This window comes from Macaca nemestrina, chromosome 1 (assembly GCF_043159975.1).
Source record: "Macaca nemestrina isolate mMacNem1 chromosome 1, mMacNem.hap1, whole genome shotgun sequence".
Lineage (NCBI taxonomy): Eukaryota > Metazoa > Chordata > Mammalia > Primates > Cercopithecidae > Macaca > Macaca nemestrina.
Window position 1 is genome coordinate 125206719 of NC_092125.1, and position 18790 is coordinate 125225508.

Consider the following 18790-nt stretch of genomic DNA (forward strand, 5'->3'; position numbering starts at 1 on the left):
TTCTGCAGCTGGCTTGAATTTTTTTCTCAGAAAATAGATTTTTATTTTCTGTCACATCATCAGGGTGCAAATTTGCCAAACTTTTATCCTCTGCTCCCTGTTGAATGCCTTGCCACTTAGAAATTTCTTCTGCCTGATAACCCAAATCATCTCTGTTAGGTTCAAAGTTCCACAGATCTCTAGAGCAGGGGCAAAAAGCCACCAGTCTCTTTGCTAAAGCATAACAAGAGTCACCTTTGCTGCAGTTCCCAACAAGTTCCTCATCTCCCTCTGAGACCACCTCAGCTTGGACTTCATTGCCCATATTACTATCAGCATTTTGGTCAAAGCAATTCAACAAGTCTCTGGGAAGTTGCAAACTTTCCAACATCTTTCTGCCTTCTGAGCCCTCCAAATCTCTAAGAAGTTCCAAACTTTCCCAGTCTTTTTCTGAACCCTCCTAACTGTTCCAACCTCTGCCTGTTACCCAGTTCCAAAGTCACTTCCACATTTTTGGGTACCCTTTTAGCAGCACCCCACTCCTGCTACCAATTTACTGTATTAGTCCATTCTCATGCTGCTATAAAGAACTGCCTGAGAATGGGTAATTTATAAAGGAAAGACGTTTAATTGACTCACAGTTTCGCATGGCTGGGGAGGCCTCAGGTAACTTACAGTCATAGCAGAAGGGGAAGCAAACATGTCCTTCTCATGGTGGCAGGAAGAAGAAGTGCTGAGCAAAGAGGGAAAAACCCCTATAAAACCATCATCTCTCATGAGAACTCACTCACTATCACAAGAACAGCAGCATGGGGTTAACCACTCCCCATAATTCAATTACCTCCCACCAGCTCTCTCCCACAACACATGGAAATTATGGGAACTACAATTCAAGATGGGTGGGAACATAGCCAAACCATATCATCTAGGCTGGTATTGAAATCCTGGGCTCAAGCAATCCACCCACCTTGGCCTACCAAAGTGCTGGGATTACAGGCATGAGCCACCATATCTGAACTGTCTTTTGATTTCTTTCGATTTTAACAATCCATTGGTTCTGCTTCTCTAGATAACCCTGACTAATATATAATTGGTATGAAGTGATATCTCATTGTGGCTTTGATTTATATTTCTTTCATGGCTGGTGACTTTTTTTGTACTTTTGGGATATTATTATTATTATTATTATTATTATTATTACTAGTGTTTGTACTTCTTCAGTAAAAATGTTAAAAACACTTTTTAAAGGCAGAATGTGACCAGAGTTTCCTATAGTTATATAACCATCATGGACCTTCCCTCAAGTGCTTAGCCATTAGTGTTACTCATGTCACTCCAAATGTCAGCTTGTTTTCTTCCATTTCACTGTCTCTTTGTGTCCCAAACCTGAATTCATGGGAAAAACATCTAAATAGTGCTTAATATGGTTTGGGTATTTGTCCCCTCCAAATCTCATGTTGAAATGTGACCTTCAGTGGTGGAAGTAGGGACTAATTTGGTCACGAGAGTGGATCCTTCATTAATGGCTTGGTGATAAGTGAACTCTATTAGTTCATGAGGGCTGCTTGTTTTATGAGCCTGGCACCTCATTTCTCTTGTCCTTCTCTCACCATCTGACACACTTGCTCACCTTTTTCCTTCAGTCATGAGTAAAAGCTTCCTGAGGTCTTACCAGAAACTGAGCAGATGTTGGTGCCATGCTTGTACAGTCTGTAGAACTGTGAGCCACATAAGCCTCATTTCTTTATAACTTCCTGAGTCTCAGGTGTTCGTTTAAAATAACGCAAAACAGATTAACAGTGCTGATTGAAACAGCTGTGACTGGGTCATCACAGTGTGAGAGAGGAGTCACTGGGTTGAAATATAGCTTCCTACTTACACCTGTTCAGTAGAAGCTATAGATATGAAGTAGCTAAAGCAGGCATTCCCTCTGAAACGGGTTTCACATACATCATAATTATCTTCTGCTCTCATTTTTCTTTTAGGCTTTCATCTCCATCTCATTTCCCATTTCCTCTCATTTTCATATCTTTAGGTTTCTTTCTCCACAATTATTCAGAACCTTGGAACCCTTCACTCCAGTTATTCTTTGTCTGTTCAACTTGTTTCTCTGCTTCATGGCTCTTATGGTTTGTAATCATTGACTTATTTGTGTATCTCAGTGGTTGGGAGTACAGTTTGGAATTAAAATGCCTGGGTTGAAACTCTTAATTGTACTCTACTTATTAGCCTTGTGACTGTAACAAAATCCTTAACCTCTCTTTGTCTGTAAAATGGAGAGTATAGTAAATACATGGGCTTGTTTTAAGGATTAAATGAGTTAACATGGGAAGTACTTAGAACAATGCCTGGCAAATGCTCAATGAATATTGGGTATTGCTTGCTTTTGTTTAGTGCTCGTTGTTCCCACTGAGGGCACAGACCATGTGTATCTGGTTAACAGTTCTATGTCTACCATATTACAATAATGGACTCTCAGAAAATACTGAAGAATATGTTAAAGAATGAGTAGAATTATGCTACTGAAAAGGGTGAGTTGAAGGTAGGTAGGGGAAAGGGCACATACAGTCCTGGAAGCAGCATATATGGGGAATGGGTCACACAATGTTTCTTGGTACTCTCTAGACCATAGTGGGCCACCTCTTAGCTAGTGGTCTATGGATTATTTCAGTAGTCTGTTGGAAACAGCCATGGATGTGATAATAATGACCCATTTGTGAGTTTTAAGAAAAAGGACAACTACAATACTAGATAATAGTGTGTAAGTTAAGAGGGGAGGGGATGATTTATTTTAAACTGTTCTAAAATTGTTACCTTATTTAGGATGGTGGGGTCAAACATTAAGTTTAGACTTTGTTATATGTATGTGGTAAAATTTCAAGGTAAATGATTGAAACTACAGTAGTTGAGTATATAACTTCAAAACCAGGGAGGAAAGAAATGGAATAAGAAAATAAATACAAAAACATAAGATTCAAACAATCCAATGAAGGGGAGAGAGGAGAGGGAAAAACATAGAAAGAAAGAGATAATTAGAAAGCAATAGGTAAGATGTGAGAAATAAATTCAAGTGCAGTAAAACTCCACTAAAATGTGCCCTGCAATAATGTTGGGGCATGATTTCCCTTCATTTCCATTCTCAAATGGGGCAGGCTAAATAAAGTTCTTACCCTGTTTCCATGGGGGTTTGAGGTGGGCGACTAGTAAGTTAGAAGATAATCACCTTTTGATCAGTTAGAACTTTCCAATTAATAAAAATTAATGTACATTTTGTCAGAAGGTAGAGATTGTAAGATGAAAGAACAAGCAAAATAAAGTCCTACTAACCAAAAAAAGAAGCTGGGGTAGCTATGTTAATATCAGCTATGGGATAGCTATGTTAATATCAACTAATTTAATATTAATTATTATTAATAATCTATTCATAATAGATTATATAGTAAAAACATTAGTAAAAATAGAATGTCACCACATTTTAAAATTCAGTATAAGGATATAAAATTTTTAAGCTGGTTGATAAAATTCTGGGGATAAATTGGCAAATCCATCACAGTGGTGAGAGATTTTAACACAGTTCTTCCTGTATTTGGTAGGTCAAGCAGAGAAAAACTTTAGTGAAGACAAAACATTTTAAATACATAAGCTTGATTTAATGGGCATGTAATAGGACCTTGCATCAAAAAATTAGAAGAAATATTTTTTCTTAGGTGCATATGGAACATGTATAAAAATTGATTTCACAGTAGGCGGTAAAGCCAGGTTCAACACATTTCAAAGAACTGGTATCACAAGAACTACTTTCTCTGACCACTGTGCATTAAAGTAGAAGTCAGTTACAGACATAAATTATAAAAATGCCAATATTTTAAAATGCAATATACACTTCTCAACTTATGGGTCAAAGGAAATCATAAGTGGAAATTCAAGGACACATTGACTTGAAAACATTAAAACTTATGGAATATTTCTAAGATGGCACTTGTAGGAATTTTATAGTCTGAAAGCTTTTATTAGAAAATAATTAAGTCTGAAAATTAATGTGCTAAGTTAGGGGAGAGAAACTGGCATAATCTCAAAGAAGGTAGGAGGAAGGAGGTAATAAAGAATATGTAGCAAAGATGCAGTAACAGGATCAACAAAGCCAGAAGCTGTTTGTTGGAAAAGGCAAGCCTCTGGAAAGATTGATGAAGAAAAAAGAGAAATGAGATGTAAGTAAATCATGTTCAGTTACAAAGAGACACATAAGAACTTTTAAAAAACTGATAAAATATTATGAATTATTAATGCCAATAAATTTGAAAACAGACAAAGTAGATGAATTTCTAGAAAAATAGAACTTACTGGGACTGAATCAAGAAGAAATAGCTGATAGTACCTAAGCAATTGAAGAGATTGGGTCAGTAATTTAAAATGTTCTCATAAACAAAACGTTAGCCCCAGATGGTTCTTGCAAATGATTAAAGAACAGATGTACAAACATTTCCAGAGTGTAGAAGTACACTATCCTATCCTTTCTAGATTGTTTAACACCACAAGCAGACAGTCTATGAAACAGGGAAATATAGGCCAAGATACCTATGACTTATATGTAAAATTTAAAGAAAATGTTAGCAAACTGAATCAGCTGTATTAAAAAATACACCACAATCAATGCATTTATAAGAGCAACTTAACGAAATTTATTAGAAGACATTAAAGAAGACTCAGTATAGAAAAGATGTACCTTCTCTCCAAATTGGTAATAGAGATTCAGTGCCATTGAAAAAAACCCACCTGGTTTTTTTTGAGGAACTTGTCAAGCTGAGTCTCAAATTTATATCAAAGAGCAAAGGCCTAAGAATATCCAGGACATCCATGAAGAACTGTAAGAAGCCAGGGGCCTACCCTATCAGACACCAAGGGTTGTTACTAAGCCATAACCAAGTCAGTGCTATTTCTACAGAAACAGACAAGTTAACAAATGGAACATAATAGAGAGCCCAAAAACAGACCCATCCATATTTTGGATTTGTCACATGAAAGAAGTAGCTTCGCAAAACTTTGCAAAAAGGAGAGTGTATGCAATAGATGATGCTCATGCTCGTGCTCATGCAGACAAAAAGGAAATTGGGACACCTGCCTCTTACTGTACACAAACATCAACCTAAACGTGAAAGTTAAACTATAACAGCTTGAGGTGGTGGGGAAGAAATATCTTTATCTCAGTGTAGGGAAGAATTTATTTTAAAAAGAAGACACAAAAAGCCATACACAGAAATGAAAAGACTGTATTCAACTACATTAAAAAGATTAAATTCAGCTGCATTAAAATCAAGAGCATCTGTACTTGGACAGCGTAGAGTGGAAAGACAAAGAGAAGGTATTTGCCAACTTATAACTTGAAGGATTAGAATGAACGATATAAAGAACTACATAAATAAGAAAAAGATATACAACCTGTTAGAAAAATGGGCAAAGACATGAACAGCATATTTCACATGGAAGAAACAGCAGTAGCAAATGAACATGGTAAGAGATGCGCGACATCTTTAGTGATTTGAAGGGAAATGCAAGTTATACCCACAGCAAGACTATCTTATCTAAGAAGTTTGTCAATACACTAAATGTTCTGTGGTTTTAAGCTACAGAGTTTGTAATTCATTTATTTATTCAATAAATACTTGGTGGCAGGCACTGTTTTAGAAACCTTGGTTATAACTTTGAATGAAATTAAAAAAAAATCCTTGCCTTGTGCAGGCTGCTTATGTGTGGGAGGTTGGGTGGTGGGGTCAGACAACAAACAATTACATTAAAATAGAAAATAGTGATATAAATAAAGCTATAAATATTGCAACCCAGAGTAATACTATAAACATAAGTAGTGACTAGGACTCTCATGCAGATATACCTCTGTGCTGGGACAAGTGAAAGTTTAAGTGTAATTTCCCATGTGCAGGTCAAAATGAAAAAATGACACTAGAAAACACAATAATGAGTATCTGAAAATTGCATTTTATTTGACTGCTATCCTTTTGCATCATTTTCATACTAATTATAGAATAAAATTTGTAGGGTGCACCAAAGCTTTTTTTTTTTTTTTTTTAAAATCCATTAATTCAGTAAATAAATGAGTACCTTCTTTGTGCCAGCCGCTGTAAGAGGTGGCCCAAAGAAGGGAATAAAACAGTCAAAATCCTGGCACATTTGGAATTTCTCTTAGGAGAAAACAGATACAAATGGCATTAATTGCCAAGAAACTTGTAAAACAAGCCAAATATTAATGATAAATATTTAAGACTACAATATGTTAATTTTAAGATTGAAAATGAGGTGCCAGGATTTCTTAAGACGCAAAGGCACAGTCACTGAGAGTTTGATTTTTTACAATCACTGTTAATTTTTTAATTTTTCTAACTTGGAGGAAATTGATAACATGTTTTGAGTATATTTCAAAACTACATTCAAATGTTGCAATAGAACATTAAGAATTATCTTCATGATTCACTAAGTGCGTGAAAAAATGGATAGTGAATCTATTCATTACCATCTTTCAATATTTTATCTTTCAGTTTTTGTGTTTTGTAGCTCGTTGGCAGAGTTTGACAGAGTGCTGAAAGTAGTCTTTGGTGAGCTGGCTGTAATTTTGGGACCCATTTTTATGTAGATAATTAAAACTATCTAACAGGACCATAAAATGCTTGCTGCCATTTCCAACAACCTATATTTGTGGATGGGGTTTTTTAATTTAAAAAGAATATTATGTTAGAAAAGAAACTGTCATTCTGTAAAGTGGCCAGTATTGTTGGTTTTATGTATCAATTTAGTTTTGTTCTTTGATCTTTTTTTTTTTTTTAAATTTCAGCATTGATGCTGATGGGACAATGACCGTGGACTGGAATGAATGGAGAGACTACTTCTTATTTAATCCTGTTACAGACATTGAGGAAATTATCCGTTTCTGGAAACATTCTACAGTAAGTGTACTTTATGTATTTATACTTATTTGGAGCTATAAACCATAGGTACAGTTATCAACCAAGAACACTCTGTAACACTTATGGGCCAGGATACCTGAGTCCCAGTAGCTCCTTAACCTGTAGAGTTCTATTTATTCTATTAGGCATAGATTTATAAAGTTATTTAAAAACAAAAACAAAAACAAAAACAAAAACCCAAGACTGCATAAATGTCCATTCTGAAAACTTGGAAGAAATACCACCTTGATGAATAAGCTGTCCAGCTTTTATCGGCATTTATGTATTCTGCCATAGGGAAGTGTAAAAGTTGTAGCCTTTTCTTTTACTTTTTTTTTTTTTTTTTTTTTTTTTGAGAGGGAGTCTCCCTCTGTCGCCCAGGTTGGTGCAGTGGCGCGATCTCAGCTCACTGCAAGCTCCGCCTCCCGGGTTCACGCCATTCTCCTGCCTCAGTCTCCCGAGTAGCTGGGATTACAGGCGCCGGCCACCTCGCCCGGCTAAGTTTTTGTATTTTTTAGTAGAGATGGGATTTCACCTTGTTAACCAGGATAGTCGCGATCTCCTGACCTCATGATCCGCCCGCCTCGGCCTCCCAAAGTGCTGGGATTACAGGCGTATTGTCCAAATAATCTCAGCACCTCATGGTTGCTAAGGATCTGTGTCCTTGTTTGGTCAGATTTGCTTAGATTTATCTCTGGCTTAAGGCACTTACAATATTCATTAAAGGCATTAAAGGTTACAGAATCTTTTTGCTTCATCTGCTTAGCATTTCATACCAGTTTGTTTTCCACAAAGCTTTCAAATTTTGATTGTTTCATTAATATTCTGCATACTGATGTAAACCAAGTTCTATTATTATGCAATCTGCTCCTGAAACTATTGGGAACTCTCTGAAGGAGTTTTTTTTTTTTTTTTTTGAGACTTAGTCTCACTCTGCCGCCCAGGCTGGAGTGCAGTGGCGCGATCTCGGCTCACTGCAACCTCCGCCTCCTGGGTTCACGCCGTTCTCCTGCCTTCAGCCTCCTGAGTAGCTGGGACTACAGGCGCCCGCCACCTCGCCTGGGTAATTTTTTGTATTTTTAGTACAGACGGGGTTTCAGCATGTTAGCCAGGATGGTCTCCATTTCCTGACCTCGTGATCCACCCGCCTCAGCCTCCCAAAGTGTTGGGATTACAGGCGGAGCCACCGGGCCCAGCCTTTTTCTTTTTTCTTAGTGGGCTTGTCTTCTACGCACTTAAGATTTTACTAAATTAAATATGCATTAAATGAAGTCAGGAGTTCACACTGCCACTAGTAACAATGCCTAAGCTTACATAAAGCATTATAAAATTGTTGGCGATTAGTGCCTTCTCAGCTGTATAAAATAATATACTAGTAGTTCAGTTGCCTAGATAAATTTTACACTATGTGAAGTTTTATTTACATAATTCTTACTGTATTTTTTAAGGTAGTTGATAACAGGTGAGACTACAATCATATCTCCATTTTATTGATGGTAGAATGAAGGAAGAGAGGGTTACTACCATAGGATAATAGGATAGCTCCTTCCCCTGGCACTCTTGCTTGTAAAAAAAATTTTATGCCAAAACAATTTAGATAATAGAATTGTAAAAATAATATTATAGAATTGTTTCTCTCAAGCTATGGTAATGTAGAATAGGTTGAAGGGGTGATGATTTGAAACAATACCTCTCCATTAGCTAAATTTTATATAGAATCTATTGCATGTTTTAAATGACAAGTCAGATTTATAAAAATATTTTTATAAACAGTAGAAAATGAGTTTAGGGGTATTCACATACACAATTTTAATTTTTATTTACATATTCAAAACATCATGGTATAAAGTGTAATGTGGATATAAATTTGAGATAAAGGAAGTATTGTTTAAGCACTGATGAACTAATTTCTTAAAAGATGTCATCACCAATTGGTTTTCTAGCCTTATGAAAAGTGGTTGCAGTAAAAAAGATTGACTATATCTGATAAAATGCTGCCCTTTCATTCTAACCTAGACCTAGAGAAGAAAAGATACTGTGAATCTATGATGAAAGAAAGTTGTAACTGTTGGTTTTGTATATTTGTAATTACTGTTTATTTTCATTTCTTGTGAACTGATACTGTACATTGTTCATTGTGAATAGAAGACATAATCTTTGTGCTCAAATTGGTTTAGTATAAATTCTAGGGAGTGAAGTTCATATTAACAGTAAAATAACATATGATTCTCTCTAAAACAGAAACGTCTTCTGGGATTATATATTTTTAACTAAGGGGATCTTTTTTTCATTTTAACAGGGAATTGACATAGGGGATAGCTTAACTATTCCAGATGAATTCACGGAAGATGAAAAAAAATCCGGACAATGGTGGAGGCAGCTTTTGGCAGGAGGCATTGCTGGTGCTGTCTCTCGAACAAGCACTGCCCCTTTGGACCGTCTGAAAATCATGATGCAGGTGAGCTTTATTATCGTGTGTCCAGGTTTGCCCTAAATATTCTAAAACAGTGAGAAATGTGGTGCTTTGAAAAAGAAGTTTTAAAATTTCTCAGTAATAATCTTTTATACCCTAAAAAATCTATTTTGTTGCTGTTAACTCTGAATTCAGTCCATGTAAGTATGGCAGTGTACCAAACCTTAGATTGTTAGTACGTGTATGTAATGAACTTTTAATCTTTGGCATTCTATGACTATTCAAACGTTTAATTTAAATAATATCTCTAGCTATTCTTGTGGGTTCTCCTTATTTATAGTTTCCTTCCTTTTTATATACTTTATCAAAAGTAAAGTGTTTCTGAAATCTAGAATCTTAGACCAGCAATGTAATTTTAAAAATTGTTCTGGAGCTGAGGTTAGTCTGGCTTTATAGACTGATTTTGTTATTTACTAGCAGTGTAGCATTGGGCTGGCCAGAGTGGAAAGAGGGAAAGGAAAATAATTAATATGTAGTTGCTTATTGTGGTAAGCCAGTTAATGCTTGCAGCAGCCCAGTGAAGTAGGTATTTTATCATTTTTCCAGGGGGAATCTGAGGCCCAGAGAATTAACTTTTCCTTTACCACAAATGAGAGGGGAAATGGAGTATCTTTGCCTCCAGTGCTCTTGGTTCTCATGCTGCATGAAACCTCTGAGGTCTCATTTTCCTTCATTCTGGGATGGGGATAAGAATATCTAACAAGAATGGTTGTGAGAATCAAACAATATCAGGTATGTGAAAATGTCCGGTACACTGGAATAACCTATTGGAACATAGTAGTAGTTTACAAAATATTTTTAAAACTTTGTTATACTTATGGTCAGCAGCTTTTATATTTGTCCATAGATTTCTGGACAAAAAGATTTCTGACAGTATTTTAAACTAGCATTCCTTCAGAATGTACCCAAATCCCAAAATGTATTTAGGGGCAAAGCTAATGCTTTAAAGGAAAAGGAGAGGGGATTGGTGTGTGTTTTTCTTTAGGAACAGTAGTTAAGTTGACTTTTAGAGAACTTGAATAAGCATTTATTTTTTCCTTTGTCCTATTTTATTGTGAAGTTTATTTATTTAAAATAAAATGGATTTCTCTGGAATTTAGTTTCTGCAAATGTGAGGAGTTTTCACAGTCAACCTTCAGGTTCGATACTTCTCTAGAAATACTCACATAACTCACTGAAAGCTTATTATCCCTGGTTATGGTTTATTACAGGGAAAAAATACAGATGAAAATCAGTCAAGTAAGGAAGCTCATAGGGCAGAGCTTCTGTTATCCTCTCCCTGTGGAATCTCCGTGTCTTACTTTCCTGGCACTGTTGTGTGACACTAGGCACGGAATATTGCAGACCAACCAGGGAAGCTCACCTGAGCCTTTGGTGTGCAGAGTTCTTATTGGGCTCCATTTTCATACTGGCCATATGGCTGGCCTTCAGAATTTACCCGCTTCTGTGAGTGCGTGTGTGTGCGTGTGAGTGTGTGTGTGTCTGTTTAGTGGTAATCACCCCTTTTATGTGAGCTGAAACAATCAGAAGAATGTCTGATTTGTTTAATTATTTTTGGTGTATTGGATTTAATCAGTTTTTTCTGTAGGTGGTCATAAGGTATAGTATTTTTAAATGACTACCACATCTGTAGTATAAGCCAAGTAATTTATCAGTATTCACAGGATGGGTACATGTTGTAATGAATTTATTGCCTAGAGAGGCCTCAAATGCCAAAGAAGGTACAATTTTTATTTTTGGTTTCAGGCTGTATGTATACCCTGATTACACAATATCCAAACCATTTCAGACCCATTTACAGTTCATGTCTTACTACTTCTTGAGGACTACAGTAAGATACTACTCCCTGTCCTCAAGAATATAAACAGTATTACCTATAGTATATATAATATAATATAATATAATATAATATAATTACCTGCAGTATACTTTTTTATTTCTCTTTAACTGAGCTTGTTCATGTTTCAAAGGGTGTTCCATTGCCTGATACATAATTTAGTTAATATTATCTTATGAAGGTTGTTCATAATTTTAATATTCTTCTTGTCTTCTCTCTCTGCTTTCTCACACCGAAGATACCAATTATTCTTAGTTTTAGAGTCAGAGACAGGTGTCTAAAATCATGGCAATACTCCCTCCCATCATTATGTATAATTTATTTTTTCAACCTTTCTATATTTTATTTTCAAATATATCTTCTTGCAGTTAGAAACAGTATTGAAAAAGATTGTATGGTTGCTTTAGAAAAAGTAACAGTAATATGCCAGCAGCATTTTATATCATTCTGCTTTTATTTTTAGGTTCATGGTTCAAAATCAGACAAAATGAACATATTTGGTGGCTTTCGACAGATGGTAAAAGAGGGAGGGATCCGCTCCCTTTGGAGGGGAAATGGTACAAACGTCATCAAAATTGCTCCTGAGACAGCTGTTAAGTTCTGGGCATATGAACAGGTAATTTTTTATCACCTATGGAATTTATTAACAAAGAGGAGTTAGTAAACGGATTCAATAAAGGTTAATGTATAATGCTTTTGGGATTCTTGTTTTAATACACAATAATCTTTCACGTATACTCCATAAGAAGTATCACTTATAGATTAGACTAAATAAAATCAGAGATTTCTCATGACCAAGTTACGGGATTCTTAATTCATCATATTATTTATAAAGAAAGTTTGTTTTTCTAAGTAGTTCTTAAAGGAAGGGTAGAATTTTAGTTTATTCATTCTGAATTCTGAGCAGAAGCAGCACACTAACGTAAGTTTTATGAAAGTGTCACAATCTAACCTGTGGAAGGAAAACTTACAAGTTGAAGTCCTTTGTGTAATTTGACATTGCTGTAAAACTGAGCTGAGTTTGGAGTGACAGCTCCATGAAGGCAGGGGCATGGCTTCTTCCCCATGTACTCCAGCACCTAGACAGAGCTTGGCATGTGTTAAGTGCCAAGTGAGTGTTGAAAGAATGAATGACTGAACAAAGGCATTTACCTCTGAATCACTTCTCTGTTGACTTTTGTTAACTTGGATTTTTTGAGCTATTGCTTCAGCCTAACTCAATGTAAAGGGGAAGTACAGAGGTAAGTTTTAGAGTTTGGGTTCTCTTTATGGTCGTTGGCAGAACTGTCTAGTTGAGCAGCCACAGATTACTTTTTCCATTATTTATTCTATCGTTGTTTATCAAGGACTGTAAGGGCCTTGAAATTCAACTCCCCACCCCCATAGTTTTTGTATTATTCCATGTAGATTTTAGATTATTCTGGAGAGTGTTTTGTTCTTGAGCAACAGAATACTCTTGAGAAGATTATGGTATCCTTTTTCTTTGCCTGGGAAATAGAGAAGCAAAAAAAAAAAAAAAAAAAAAAAAAAAAAAAAAAAAAAAAAAAAATTTAAAGAGAATCTAGTCTCCAGGATTTTAATGAGAACATATCCTTGGGAAGGTTATTTTCCTTATGTGAAGGTTTGAAGATTCAAATCATGATTATTAAGGGCTAATGTTTGAGATACCCTTAGGTTATTCTGACTTCATACTTGGATTTTATGATAGGAAAGCCAGAGCCTAAAATAAACAAATACTCAATGAAGTTATTTTAGTATGCAAGAAGTTTAGTATTTTTGAAAGTCCATGGGTATTACAAACAAATATGCATATTTTACTTTATGTCATTTGTCAGATTCTTACCTTGGATACCACCAGCAGGCATCCTCTGCTTCTGTCCACCCAAGCTCCTTCCTAAGACCTGTTTATAGTATTGTGATTTCTGCACACTAACTTTCTTAGACATCAAGAGAAAGCTGTCTACACAGTGTGGTGTAGTGTTCTTATGGGCTCTGGGCCTATGGTGCCGCTTTCTCCTGTCCTGCTGAAGGTCCATTCATCCCTTGGGGCTCTCTAAAAGCCACCTTCCTATGAGAAGCATGTCCTAAGCATCTCAACCAAAATCAGTTCCTCCCCTCCCTCGAGTGCTGAATTGCAGAATATCCCATTTTTCATTGGATGATGGTAAACCCATTGTTTTCTCCGTGGGTTCTAAATTACTTCAGGGTAAATAGGCTGTATATATTCTCAAATTTCCCCGAGTATGTAACTAGCTCACTTTTAGATTCAGATAGGTTTTGTTCATTGACTAGCTAGTACTTTAGGAAACTAAGAAAAAGATCTTTTCAACCTGGTGTGTAGCTCTGTCAAACACATCATCAGTTTGGGGTAAAGCTGTGTTCTCTGTGGGTTGTCATTACGATAGTAGTGTAATTGTGTCATTGACAGGGTGGTAGTGTGGGATAGTGTTCTCATGGTTTCAGCTGCCATCTCTGTACTGACTGCATTCCACTCCAATATCTTTCTCTTTATCTCAACACCGTAGATCTACCTGTGTACTGTGTGTTTCAGCATCTCTGCTTGCATGGCCTAGGAGTGCCTCACACTCAACATATCCACCATGCACGTCATCTTTCTGCTACTCCCTGTCTCCTGACCCTGCTTCAGCAACACATACACACCCTTCCTCTTTCTATATGTCATATGGTGGGGAATGTCCTTTAGTACCTTACTCAGGAGTTAGTTCCTCCGGGAATGCTTCTGTTTTAATTTTCTTTTGTTATTTCACACTGAATTCTGATGTTCTCTGCACTTATCTTCTTGGTGAGACTGTGAGCTTCCTTAGGCAGTAGCTACTTGTATTCCTAGCACCTTGCCCAGTGCCAGGAAACTCTTATTAAGTGAATGAAAAGACAGAACTGCCGGACTGGAATTTGAGCTCAATTTGCCTCAATCTCAAGCCATTAAGATGAAGGGAAGCTGGGCATGGTGGCTCACGCCTCTAATCCCAGCACTTTGAGAGGTAGTTTGCTTGAGCCCAGGAGTTCAAGACCAGCCTGGGCAACATGGCAAAACCCCATTTCTACAAAAAATATAAAAATTAGTTGGGCTTGGGGTGTGTGCCTGTACTCTGGAGGCTGAGGTGGAAGGATCACTTGAGTTCGAGAGGCAGAGGTTGCAGTGAGCTGAGATCACACCATTGCAGTCTAGCCTGAGTTCCAGCCCAGGTCTGCCTGACTCTCAATCGCATGATATTAATATCCTGACCAGTCACTATTTTGGCTGTATTGGGGTCATATTTCCACCTTTGGTCCAGTTAGCTATGTTGGGTCACTTTAGTACTGATAGCCAGGGAGATGCTGGGCTTGATAGGTTAGTATAATTCTATGTATTACCTGCAAAAACTGTTTTTATAAATTGTTGTGTTAATATTTGTTTGTCACCTATTTATTCGTTTTATTTGCACTGGTGGAAATAAACTCATCTTTTAAAAACTGTGGGGAAACTATCCAAACACTGTGAAAACTTGATTAACCTTGTATTTTCTGTACATCTGGGGAAGAATGCTGTTATGCTGTTTCAGCAAAGGAGCAACTTGGTCCAACCTGGGAGACATCTGTGTTCTGTAGAAATCTGACTTGAAAACCACTGTCCAGTAACTGCGTGTAGTAGCATTTAGGCCTTACTCTTCTGCTACGTATTATTAATGTAGTATATACATTTCGAGACACATCATCACATTTGTCAATTTATTGATTTCTAGGAGCTGATTTGTATTCTAGGATTGTCTAGTTGGCTTGGGCTGCCATAAAATATCACAGAGTGTGTGGAATCAACAGAGGAAATTCATTTCTCACAGTTTCGGAGGCTAGAATGCCTAAGATCAAGGGCCAAACCAGTTTGATTTCTAGTGAGGTTCTCTTTCCAGCTTATAGACAGCTGGTGTGTGCTCACATGGTCTTTTCTTGGTGCACATGTGAGGGGAGGGAGAGAGAGAGTGAGCCCTCTGGTGTCTGCTCTTACAAGAACACTGATCCTTTCATGAGGGCTCCATCCTCATGACCTCATAACCCTAATCCAGAAGCCTCATCTCCTAACACCATCACATGGGAGGTTAGGGCTTCAACATATGAGTTTGGTGGGGGCGCAGCTCAGTCCACGGCAGGTAGTAATGTGCATTTTAAAACTTATTTATACAGTACAAGAAGTTACTTACTGAAGAAGGACAAAAAATTGGAACATTTGAGAGATTTATTTCTGGTTCCATGGCTGGAGCAACTGCACAGACTTTTATATATCCAATGGAGGTGAGTACCATTGTGAAGTCTGACGGTGTGATGGTGTTCGTGTTGGTTGTCTATTGCTCTCTAACAAGTTATCCCCAAATCAACAGTTTAAAACAAGTATTTATCATCGCGGAGTTTCTATGGGTCAGGAGTCTGGGAGCAGCTTAGCTGGGTGCCTCTGGCTCAGGGTTTTTCACAGCCCATAGTCAAGATGGTAGTCAGTGCTGCAGTCACCTGGAGGCTCGGCTGGGGGCGGATTCCAATCTCATTCATGTGGTTGCTGCCAGGCCTCACTGGCTATGGGCTGGAAACATCAGTTCCTTACCACATGAGCCTTTCTGTAGACTGCCTGAGTATCCTCAGAACACAGTAGCTGGCTTCTCTGTAGTCAGTGATCCAACAAAAAGAGAGAGAGAGAGTGCCCAAGACGAAAGCTGATATCTTTTGCCTTTTCTGCTGTATTCTGTTGATCATACAGACCAACCCTGGTAGAGTGTGGGAGGGGATGGTATAATGATGTGAATACCAGGAGACAAATATCATTGGGGGTCACATTAGAGGCTGGCTGCCACTGTGTTGGTGAGAAATATAATTCTCACTCCTGTCCAAAGAGTTTCTGTGTGATAAATTTAGGAATGGAATCTCAGGATTTGATTATATGGTGGTATCCTAATTAGACATCCTTTCATTATTGCATAGGTTGGCAAAACACAGACCTACGGGCTGTTTTGTACAGCCCGTGAGCTAAGAATGCTTTTTTACATTTTTAAAAAGTGTGCAACACAGGATAAAGCGAGAAAGATTTAAAATCGACACGCTAAAATCACAGTTAAAAGAACTAGAGAAGCAAGAGCAAACAAATTCAAAAGATAGCAGAAGACAGGAAATAACTAAGATCAGAGCAGAACTGAAGGAGATAGAGACACGAAAAACCCTTCAAAAAATCAATTAATCCAGGAGCTGGTTTTATGAAAAGATTAACACAATAGATAGACCACTAGCCAAAATAATAAAGAAGAAAAGAGAGGAGAATCAAATGGACACAATAAAAATGATAAAGGGGATATCACCACTGATCCCATGGAAATACAAACTAACGTCAGAGAATACTATAAACACCTCTATGCAAATAAACTAGAAAATCTAGAAGAAATGGATAAATTCCTGGACACATACACCCTCCCAAGACTAAACCAGAAAGAAACAGAATCCCTGCATAGACCAATAACATGTTCTGAAATTGAGGCAGTAATTAATAGCCTACCAACCAAAAAGAGCCCAGGACCAGACACATTCACAGTCGAATTCTACCAGAGGTAGAAAGAGGAGCTGATACCATTCCTTCTGAAATTATTCCAAACAACAGAAAAAGAGGGACTCCTCCCTAACTCATTTGATGAGGGCACCATCATTCTGATACCAAAACCTGGCAGAGACACAACAAAAAAAGAAATTTTCAGGCCAATATCCCTGATGAACATCAATGTGAAAATTCTCAATAAAATACCAGCAAACTGAATTTAGCAGCACATCAAAAAGCTTATTCACCACTATCAAGTCAGCTTCATCCCTGGGATGCAAGGATGGTTCAACATGCAAATCAATATAACAGAATTCATCAATAAACAGAACCAGTGACAAAAACCACATTATTATCTCAATAGATGCAGAAAAGGCCTTCAATAAAATTCAACACCCCTTCATGCTAAAAACTCTCAATAAACTAGGTGTTGATGGAATGTATAACAAAATAATGAGAGCTATTTATGACAAACCCACAGCCAATATCATACTGAATGGGCGAAAGCTGGAAGCATTCCCTTTGAAAACCAGCACAAGACAAGGATGCCCTCTCTCACTACTCCTATTCAACATAGTATTGGAAGTTCTGGCCAGGGCAATCAGGCAGGAGAAAGAAATAGAAGGTATTCAAATAGGAAGAGAGAAAGTCAAATTGTCTCTTTACAGATGACATAATTGTATATGTAGAAAACCTCCTCATCTCAGCCCCAAATCTCCTTAAGCTGATAAGCAACTTCAAGCAAAGTCTCACAGTACAGAATCAATGTGCAAAAATAACAAGCATTCCTATACACCAATGATAGACAAACAGCCAAATCACGAGTGAACTACCATTCACAATTGCTACAAAGAGAATAAAATACCTTGGAATACAACTTACAAGGGATGTGAAGCACCTGTTCAAGGAGAACTACAAACCAGTGCTCAAGGAAATAAGAGAGGACACAAACAAATGGAAAAACATTCCATGCTCATGGATAGGAAGAATCAATATCATGAAAATGGCCATACTGCCCAAAGACATTTATAGATTCAATGATATCCCTATCAAGCTAACATTGACTTTCTTCACAGAATTAGAAAAAACTACTTTAAATTTTATATGAAACCGAAAAAGAGCCCGTATAGCCAAGACAATCCTAAGCAGAAAGAATGAAGCTGGAGGCATCACGCTACCTGACTTCAAGCATACTACAAGGCTACAGTAACCAAAACAACATGGTACTGGTACCAAAACAGATGTATAGACCAATGGAACAGAACAGAGGCCTCAGAAATAATGTCACACATCTACAACCATCTGATCTTTGACAAAAACAATAGGGAAAGGATTCCTTATTTAATAAATGGTGTTGGGAAAACTGGCTAGCCATATGCAGAAAACTGAAACTGGACCCCTTCCTTACACCTTATACAAAAATTAACTCAAGATGGATTAAAGTCTTAAACATAAGACCTAAAACTATAAAAAACCCTAGAAAAAACCTAGGCAATACCATTCAGGACATAGGCATGGGCAAAGACTTTTTGACTAAATCACAAAAAGCAATGGCAACAAAAGCCAAAGTTGACAAATGGGATCTAATTAAACAAAATATCTTGTGCACAGCAAAAGAAACTATCATCAGAGTGAACCGGCAACCTACAGAATGGGAGAAAAATTTTGCAATCTATCCATCTGACAGAGGGCTAATATCCAGAATCTATAAGGAACTTAAACAAATTTACAAGAAAAAAACAACCCCATCAAAAGTGGGTGAAGGATATGAACAGATACTTCTCATAAGAAGACCTCTATGCAGCCAACAAACATATGAGAAAAGGCTCATCATCCCTGGTTGTTAGATAAATGCAAATCAAAACCACAATGACATACCATCTCACACCAGTTAGTTAAAAAGTCAGGAAACAACAGATGCTGGCAAAGATGGGGAGAAATAGGAATGCTTTTACACTGTTGGTGGGAGTGTAAATTAGTTC

General features: G+C 37.2%; 1 protein-coding gene across 2 annotated transcripts in view; it reads left to right on the forward strand.

The window, feature by feature from the left end:
- LOC105489210 (mitochondrial adenyl nucleotide antiporter SLC25A24) overlaps positions 1-18790 on the forward strand; it is a 53084-nt gene that overhangs the window by 23382 nt on the left and 10912 nt on the right. For both annotated transcript variants that reach the window (XM_011753903.3, XM_011753904.3), the window contains exons 4-7: positions 6821-6932; positions 9232-9390; positions 11706-11858; positions 15422-15529. In XM_011753903.3, coding sequence (XP_011752205.1) covers positions 6821-6932; positions 9232-9390; positions 11706-11858; positions 15422-15529 — 532 coding nt within the window. The remainder of the gene's footprint in view (positions 1-6820; positions 6933-9231; positions 9391-11705; positions 11859-15421; positions 15530-18790) is intronic.